This window comes from Arachis ipaensis, chromosome B06 (genome assembly GCF_000816755.2).
Source record: "Arachis ipaensis cultivar K30076 chromosome B06, Araip1.1, whole genome shotgun sequence".
In the NCBI taxonomy this organism is placed as follows: domain Eukaryota; kingdom Viridiplantae; phylum Streptophyta; class Magnoliopsida; order Fabales; family Fabaceae; genus Arachis; species Arachis ipaensis.
In genome coordinates, this window is record NC_029790.2 from 132,337,896 (window position 1) to 132,347,759 (window position 9,864).

At 32.4% G+C, this 9,864-nt stretch overlaps 2 protein-coding genes across 2 annotated transcripts; one reads left to right on the plus strand and one right to left on the minus strand.

The window, feature by feature from the left end:
* LOC107605461 (E3 ubiquitin-protein ligase AIP2-like) lies at positions 312–3,110 on the plus strand. The gene is made up of 5 exons (XM_016307348.2): positions 312–628; positions 1,093–1,321; positions 1,423–1,625; positions 2,185–2,400; positions 2,756–3,110. Exons 1-5 carry the CDS (start codon positions 482–484, stop codon positions 2,903–2,905), a joined length of 945 nt encoding a protein of 314 aa, XP_016162834.1. The 5' UTR covers positions 312–481; the 3' UTR covers positions 2,906–3,110.
* On the minus strand, positions 5,718–9,684 carry LOC107605462 (RNA demethylase ALKBH5). Its single transcript, XM_016307349.2, has 6 exons — positions 9,336–9,684; positions 8,193–8,702; positions 7,245–7,330; positions 6,790–7,100; positions 6,569–6,640; positions 5,718–6,472 (listed from the first exon to the last, which is right to left on the minus strand). The coding sequence occupies exons 1-6, from the start codon at positions 9,526–9,528 to the stop codon at positions 6,142–6,144; spliced, it is 1,503 nt and encodes a 500-aa protein (XP_016162835.1). The 5' UTR covers positions 9,529–9,684; the 3' UTR covers positions 5,718–6,141.

A 9,864-nucleotide genomic window follows, 5' to 3' on the forward strand; every position in this document is an offset into this window, starting at 1 on the left:
ATTTTATTTTAAAAAATAAAATATAATTTATTATTATTTATTTTATATGTGAAACTAAAAAAAATAAAAAAAATATTCAATAATAAAAAATTTTAATTTATCTTCTAAAATAAAAATTTAAAATTTATAGATCCAAATTCCTAATTCCTAACCTTTCAAAAAAATTCTGCCTACGCCGTTGCTTGGCAACAGCCAACCGGTCAATTTCTCTCTATTGGTTTTCCTCTCCTTTTCAGCATTAGACTTTAGTTACACGTGGCATGGAACTATTGGCTGAGTTTCTGAGACATCAGTAGACGCGCTTGTAGAGGATCGTTCCGCTGGTTTCCTCCTTCGGAAGAAACAAAAAGCTATTTCAGAAGGAACAGCCGAACAGAAAAGAAGAAGAAGAAGAAGAAGAAGAAGAACAAGGGTTTCTGAATTTTGATAATTCGATCTGAATCTAATAGGAAAAAGAAATCATTTCAATTTCATATATAAAATGGAATCGGAGGATTCGGTGAGACTAGAATTGGAAGAATTGCAGAAGCAATTGGGGAAGAAGCAAAGATTCGAAAGCGCTGTTTCCTCTCTCAAATCCATGCTTCAGAGCAAATATCTATCAGCTTCTCCATCTCTTCGTAAATCTGTATGCTTCTTTTCTTCTTCTCTTTTTATTTATTTATTTTAATTTTTTTGTTAATTCATATTCATTTTCCCAATTCTGTTTTTCCGACTAGTTAGAAGTGTTATGAGTTGGTTGTTATCCTTTATTCTTGGAAAGAGCAGATTTTTTTAATGTGCTAGGGTTGATAAGTATGGATGGTTGAATATAATAATAAATATACAAAATATATAAAATGTTCATGAATTGGTTCTGATTACTGATTTTTCTGATTGATGTTTTCTTTTAATTTTTAATTTTTGCTAATAATGATTTGTTGTTAGATTATATGTAACAAAGTGACTATGACTACTATAAACCTTGATTTGGCTTATGATGTGTAACTTCCCTTATCCTTGAAATTTGATATACAAAAGAAATGTTGCTAGTCTTTGGTGAAGAATTTAAAACCAGTTTTGACTGTGGTGATGTTGGATTGTTGGTGGCAGTTTTATTCGGTTATATGCCGAGTTGCTACCGTGTTGAAGACTAGATATACGGCACCGGGTTTCTGGAATGCTGGCCTAGGCCTGTTTGAGCAGGCTCAATTACTTGTTACTGAGCCTTCTGAGAAGGAGCACTTGAAGACTTGCATTGCTCAGGCCAGGGAACACTTGCATTTAGAAGATAACCCATCACAAACCTCGCAGCCTGCAGCGCAGAATAATACGAATGGAGGTGATTTTCTTTAAACAAATATATGTTTTTTTTTTTTCTATTTTCTTGAGGTGCTATTTATTTTTGTATGTGTTCATTTATCGCGTACTGTGTTGTTTCAGGATATCTTTTCGAGGGGCATCTTACTGTAGATCCCGAACCTCCTCAGCCTCAATGGTTGGTGCAGTCAAACCTCTTGTCAACTGCTGCTACTTTGTTTGCTGCTGAATCCTCTCAAGGTTCGGCAGCGACCGATACCACACCAGAGAATGCAGCTAATGTGCTTCAAGAGCTTATAAATAGATTGGAAGAAGTCATGCCCCTGGTATTCATTGAAAATCCTTTCATATGTTCTTCTAAACTCTCGTTATTTAGATTATAATACTTCCCATTTAGGTAAGTTTAAAGACAGAATTACAATGTGGTTTAGTTGTACTTGGAAACATAAGTAAGCCTAGATATTTGGGATTTGTTAACAAATTATTTAGGCCTAACTTGAGTGCACCTAGTTAAATTTGAGCAAGCATTCCTTTAAGCTATATTTGAGTACTTATTCGCGTCACACATAAGATAAGGAACCAAAGGAGACTTCATAAATATAAGCAAGGCTCATTTTACCTCTCTATAAATGATGTTCTTTTTCACTTTCTGCTTTGGTGGATCTGTCATCAATATTGGTACATCAATAAGACGGTAACTTAGATATAAATAACCTACCATTCAATTGAACTCATATTGTTTAGTGCTTGGTTGGATTATTATTTTATTTTATTTTCTTGCATGCTTTTTTATTGTGTGCATGTTTTCTGGTATGATCAAAAGTTCCATTGCTACACTTTGCATTGCTTTATTAACGACAATTTGCTGTAATTTATTATGGTTAGATGATTGAAGATGGTCCTGTGGCTCCAAGGGCCCCTCCTGCCAGTAAAGAAGTCGTGGCGAGACTTCCTGTCATTACTCTCACAGAGGAAATACTGGCTAAGCTGGGGAAAGATGCAGAGTGTGCAATTTGCAGGGAGAACCTGGCTGTAGATGACAAAATGCAAGAGTTACCTTGCAGGCACACTTTCCATCCACCGTGTCTAAAACCATGGCTGGTATTATTCGTAACATCCCAGATTCATTCGTGTTCTATGATTTGATTATTTATTTGATTTTTTTAATAAACCATCAATCTTTTCCCTGACCAAAAACACAAGGGACAAAGTTGCAACTCAATTTCAGAGTAACAAATTTGTTCCTCGCTGAGAAGATACTTAAATCATCATATATGGATTTTTATGGAATGACAATTTTGTCACCCTTTTGTCATCTGTGTTTCTTTTTGGGAACAAGATTAGGGTTTACTCTTTTATTCTTGAAGCAAATTTATGTTTCTGATAATGTGGCATTCTATAATTGAATGAGACGATTAGATATATGGTATGATCAATTTGATCATTGATGTGGTAGGATGAACACAATTCTTGTCCGATATGCCGGTATGAGCTGCAAACTGATGATCATGCCTATGAGAGCTGGAAGGAAAGGGAAAAGGAAGCTGAGGAGGAGAGGAAAGGTGCTGAAAATGCCGTTAGAGGTGGTGAATATATGTATGTCTAGATGGCTATTCAGTGTAGGGTTAATATACATAATAACATGGTGGTGCAAAACTGTTATAATTTATAAGGTTTCAATTGGTGAAAAGTATAATATCAGGTGTATTCTTTGTCATATCAAGCAATAGATTTATGTTTCCTGCTAAGCCTTAAGCTTTTTGGAGGTTCTCTTATCATGGTTGTCCCTTGAAGTGCTGTTCATATCTCAAGTTTGCATTGTTATTGAGCAAAGATTGTTGTACTAAATTTCGTTATCGGCCACTTTTTTATTTTATTCAATAATATTTAAAAGATTTCGTTAGCAAACTTTCTAAAGAGGTTAATTAAAAATACTACAAAAAAAGCTTTTATAGAAATTACAAAATAAATGTTAGTTTTTACTTTCTTAACTAATTCGTAACTATATCCATATTTAAAATGTAATTTATCAAATTGATTTAACTTTTAAATTTTATATTAGATAGAGAGAGAGAAAAGGGATTTGTAAGAGATAAGGTTGAAATTTGGGAAGAAGAAAAGTAAAAAGAGGTATTACAATTTAACATAATCAGTGAAGGTTAATATACCCACACGAGTTAACATAATCAGCAACTCATTACTAGCTACTAGGGCTGGAAGTGAGTCAAGCTTGAGTTTGGAATTGAGCTATGATAGATAATAATATATAAAATTGATCTTTTTAAATATTTTATAAAATATATAAGTTATAATTTATTAATATAGAATTATAGATTATGTATTTATGTTTCTATTATTTGAGCCAGCTCGTGAGCTTTCGGTGAGCCGAGCTTGAGCTTAAAAAATAGGCTTGATTATTAATGAGCCAAGCCGTGAGCCAAACTCAATTTTTGTGAGCCGAGCTTGAACTTGGTCTAACTCGGCTCAGCTCGATTCACTTCCAGCCTTACTAGCTACAAATTCTTATATAGAATTCAGATTTTCGCATATTAAATTGAAAGACAACATAGAAAACCGATTTACGAATATACTTAGGCTGGGTTTGGTAAAGCTTTTTTAAGAGGTGCTTGTGCTTTTTAAAAGCACAAGCACGTCATTTTGCGTTTGGTAAATTAAAAAGTCCAAGTGCTTGTGCTTATGGCTTTTAAAAGTTAGGGGTGCTTTTGAAAGCACCTAGGAGGGAGCTTTTCAAAGCTGGCTTATGCTTACCAAATTTTTTTCATTTTCCCGCACGTATTTCCCGCTATTATATTGTCATTAAAATTTTCGTATATTTCTAACTTCTCATCCTAACCTTCACAAATTCTAACACAATCTTCATATATTTTTTATTTTTCAACCTAATCTTCACAAATTTCAATACAAATACATCTCTATCACATATTAGAAATATACGAGGATTTTAATGACAATATAATTGCGGGAAATACATGCGGGAAAATGAAAAAAATTTGGTAAGCATAAGCCAGCTTTGAAAAGCTCCCTTCTAGGTGCTTTCAAAAGCACCCCTAACTTTTAAAAGCCGTAAGCACAAGCACTTGGGCTTTTTAATTTACCAAACGCCAAAATGACGTGCTTGTGCTTTTGAAAAGCAAAAACACCTCTTAAAAAAGCTTTACCAAACCCAGCCTTAGTGGGATACTTAGTTAAGTAGATAGCTTATAAAATTTAGGGGTTAATAAGCATTTTTATTTCCATTTTCGATGAAAATAAAAATAAGAAATTTGAATTTGAGATTTTTAAGTGACAATAGAGAGACTGTATCATTTAAAATATGACTCATTGGCGTTATTAGGATATCTATTATTTACCTCCAATTTATATATATATCTCTTGAAAAAGATAAAGTTTTTTTTTTATTATTTTTTTATTTTATTTGACTGTTTCGATTTTTTTATTTTAGACTTGATTTTTGTATCTTTGAGTACATAGACAAAGTAATTAAAAATAAAATAAAGCTCTAATTAGAATTTATTTATTGAGTTTTTTATTTTATTTAGTATTAAGTACGGATTCTTCGAATTGATATGTATTTGTTAAATTTCTTTATTTTTGACATTTATTTTTTCGTTTAAAAATATAATTTTGTTATGAAAATAGTTTTTTAAATTGACAATCAATTATAAAAGTATCAATAATAAAAATTAAAAAAATACATAAAACCCTAAAAATATTGACAAAAAAGTTGACTTTTTGTTTTAAATCTTTTTAGCTTTAATATTTATTTATTTATTATTTTATTAATAAATTATTTAAATCAATAAATTTTGATATTAATTAATTGATTCGTTTGGTGTAAAACTAATTTTAATTTCAATTTTTTTTGTTTCAATTGATTTTTTTATTGTTATAGAAATATAAAACCAACTATATATATAGAGAGTGAGAAGAGATACTAAATTTTTATGAAATAGTATAATAAGATAGTAATTTATTTCATATTGATACCATATAAAAATTAATTTTTAATTTAATAAAAAATTAGATAACTAAAATCGTACATTTAATAAAAATATGATTTTGAGATTTTAAACTATTAAAAATACATTTTAAAAATAAACCAACCAAATATAATTTTATTATTTTCGATACTTAGAAATAAATCTTCTTTTTACAAACCCATTACATTTTCTAAAATACAAAAAATTAAAAATAATTTTTATTTTTCAAAAAATAAAAACAAAAATACAAAATATAAAAATGTACAAATGTACAAAATTACAAATGTATAATAATTAATTTTTTTGATACACAACAATTTTAATAGAGATTAACGCCGGTAGAACACACTTTAAACTTTAGAGATGGTCTCAAGATTTTCAGGTATTATATGTCAAACTCGAAAAAAAAAACAAGAATAAAAAATCGATATAGACTACACCAATACCATACTAAAATAATCAGTGAGGTGAACATTCACCTAAGTTTCTTCAAGTAAAATTACAAATGATGTGGAACCTCTGATATCAAAGGGATAGAGAAAAAAAATACAATCAATTGATGAACTTGAAAACATTACTTAACTCATCTTTTAAACTGATCCAACTTTAAAATCTCAACTCACCAAATCCCATTATTAACTAAATGTTTACCTATAAACAATCAGTACCGTATAATGCATCATGCTAAAGGACTCAAAGCACTACTTTCACTAAATCGCAATCCTTCTTGATTTCAAAGTCACTCAATAATAAGCTGGAACCAGAATAAAATTGAAAAATTGCAGATGTGTGAAGGTTTCTTGGATACATGAACCTTGGATCATGATGTTACCGGTGTCTTTCAACTGCTAGGCCTTCCCCTACTCCACCGATTTGAAGATCTTTGTGAACTATGATTTGACTCACGGGGCTCTGAATATGATCTTTGTGAACTATGATTCGACTCGCGGGGATCTGAATATCTATCGCCTCTAGTCGCAGATCCCATTCCTTCATTTCTGCCACCTCTCCTGTCTCTATTTCTTCTAGGATGACGACTGGATCTCAATCCGGTTGATTTCTTTTCCTTGTCATTATCATAGGCCAATGGCTGGATACCCTGAAGATCAGGTTCTGGTACAAACCCCATAGGCCGCTTCGCAGGATCCATTCTTCTAAATGTGATTGAAATCCTAGTAGAAATTTTGAGAAAAAGACCAGAAATCAATTAATTATCCATTAGTGTAAAAAGGAACAGAGAAAATATTATATCATTACATTCTATATACCTTTTAGTAGGAACTGCAGGAACACAGTGCTTAGCTACATCAGCTCCATTTCCATTTAGGACAAGTACAGACCTGAAGGACAAAGACCTACTATAAGATTCTGATTCCTCCATAATAATAGCAAACTGATAAAGAATTCAAAATAACTATACCTAAAAGCATGTATCAATTGATCAGAAACTAAATAAATGTGCAGTAGATGAATTTGCAATAATACTTACCCAACGGGCAGGGGAATAGCAAGTGAGCCATCAAATTCACCAGGGCCTATAACCTTCAGATTTGATCCAAAGAGTATGTTGCACTCACTGAGAAAAGAAACCGTGCAGAATGGCCGAACAAAATCATGATTATCTATGTGTGGAGGTATACAATCCCCTTCTTCATAGATATTTACGATGCAGCTGTCTGGCACGCAAGTCGGAGGGAGTACATGCCACTTGATCAGCCTTCGAATGATGACCTTAAAAAGATCAGGTATAGGATCTACCATTTCACTTTGAAGAATACCAGGTGGGTTACCATCTCTATCCTGTAAGCATAAATTAATATACACTACATCATTTTATCAAAATCAGCAGAAATAATACTGCACCACTAGGCATTAGTATTGCTTTACTTCCAAATAAAGCTTATTTAATGAGAAATCAAAATTCAGCATGAGAGAAATACTAACCACTGCATAGTTGTAACAGCATCCAAATTGGATAGTTTGACGTCCCTTCCCCCTCATCCACTTTTGAGGAGCCGAAAATGTCCGATCTGAAAAAGTTTAAGAATAAGCATCATATGTTCCCAAGAAATAATAGTAATCAACACAAATTGTCAATAGAACTTAAGAATGAACATTATATAAAGTTCCTCTTCCATTCTTTTCTTCTATTAGGCGCGCTTTTTTGGCACTTGTCACCTCAATGTCTAGCAACATAAATCTTGTCATTTGACTACTTCGTCCATGGTTATATGATAATAAACAATATATATTCTATATTCTATAGCATATAAAATATATGTTCACGCCCATCTCACCCTTTTTTACTTTCAGCACACATTTTAATACTCTGAAGTCTGAATTTCCATCTCAAATTGAATTAACTAGACATTCTTTGAAGAACAAGGAAATATAGAATGATGAAAAATAAAATCAGCAAAACAATAAAGAAGAAAGGTGGATATTGGACTTATTAGCAGTTGCTGGAAAAACATCTTAATAGAATAAAGAGACAACAAAGTGAAAGTGATATTAATAATTTGTAATCTCATCAGAGGCATAAATCTAAACTTTGAGGTGAAATTATAGATAATCAAATTCATGGTATTACTGTTCTAGATATCAGCCACTTTTCTATGTTATCCAAAGCATTTAGTTCTCTAGTTAGTTTAGACAAACTTTAACTGTGTCCTAAGCAGGCATGCAATGTGATCACAATTTTGGAATTGAGCTAATTTTATTAGGTTTCGGTACTTCTCTGTCAAACATGTAAACTAGGGAAGGATCTCTCAATTCTAGTATTATCAGATTATTACAAAACAATAATACCATACACACCTTAACAATGGAACAAATTTAAACACTCATCATAACATAGAAAGATAGATATAGAATTAGGATTAGAACAAAAACCTTTCAGTTCCCCTTTCCTTCCCATCTCCTGCAGGGAAGCAACATAATTGACTATCCTTTTCTGTTCAGCAGCACTAAAAATACCCGTGTGGAGTTCGAGCCCTTCAAGGATGTTAACAAGCTTTCCATTAACTCTCTCAAAGCACATGAAATCCTTCTTACGCCTCACATTCATGAACCTAATGTATTCTCTTTGCTCCCTAGGCAAAGTAGGCTTCTCCGGGGTAGCTTTAGCCACTTCAAGGTTCGAGTTAGAAGCTGGCACAGCTGTACTGCCATTGATGGTTTCATGCTCTTCTTCACCAAACTCATCTTCTTGAGCCATATCAGCCCATGACATGCGCGGACTCGGCGTCTCAATTGGTGAATTAGCCTCAGCACCATCTTTCCAACTCCCAATTGAGTGAGTGTCACAATTATCGTCATGATTGTCGCTGTTCTCATTCATTTGGCCATTGCAAACCTCTGAACCATTGGAAACTTCCTTTTGACCACCACAATGGGAGAGTTCTGCACATACAAAAGAACCAATGAAGCACGAAACAATAGGAACACATATTCAAGATTTAAGTAACCCTAAATCATTATATATACAAAAAAAAATTATTTTACTACCCAATGGCAAGATATTTACCAAAATTAAACTCATTCTATTATAGGTGAGAATTTCGCATCTTTATGTGAAAGAATCGTTGCACTGACATGTGCTGGAATCATATTCTTGTTCAATTACAAGCAAAACTTCCATGCATTTATAAATACTTTACATAGTCATTCAGTATAAATCAAACATATATCATAGTCGGCAGTTACATAAACCTTAGATAATATTCCAGTTTCATATACATATATTAGATAACACTGTATTAATTCAGGAAAATTTTTCTCATAAATTAATTATTATAACAATTCAAAACACTCAAAAGTAAAAAATTAAACTTTAAATGTCTAAAATATTTAAGGGTTTAGAATACATAAAACTTATTGGAATGTTCGTACGCACTAGGTCAAGGAATCACTGAAAACAAGGTAAAATTAGAAAGAAACATCAAAATTCACTGCGGGAAATCGAAAACGAAGCAAAAACCAGTTGAAAAAAGAGAAACTTGGACGGGATTCGATGGTTTTGGGGACGGAACTGACCTGGGTCGATGGAGCGGATTCGATCGGAGAGCGATTGGGTGCAGTGGTTGCAGAGATCTTTGGAGAGGAAAGGGAGCCAATTCGTAAAGAACTCAGAAGCAATTCGAAGCTCCGAAGGTTGGTAATTGAGAAGGAAAGGGTCTTTGGATGCGTGAGATTGATGAGATCGTTGCCGTTGTTGTCGTTCGTCCATGGCGAAGACTCAGTGAGTCGACTCGGATGGTTGAACCAGAAGCTAGAGAAGAAAAAGAGAAAAAAAATCAAATAAGGAAGAAGAAGAAGAAGAGTTCAGAGCAGAACTGAAAAGATGCTATGCCCCTTTTTGCTGCGTTTATAATTTTCCTTTTGAGTTTGCTCTTTATTTATATACAGTCGTACAGAGAATAAAAAATATATAAATAAATATTTACTTGTATGTCAAGTTAAGAGGTAAGATTTGCTTCAAAATTAAATAAAATCATATCTAATCTAATTATTTAGATAAATTATTAGATATCAATTAATTGAAAAATAAGATTTTTTTAAGAAT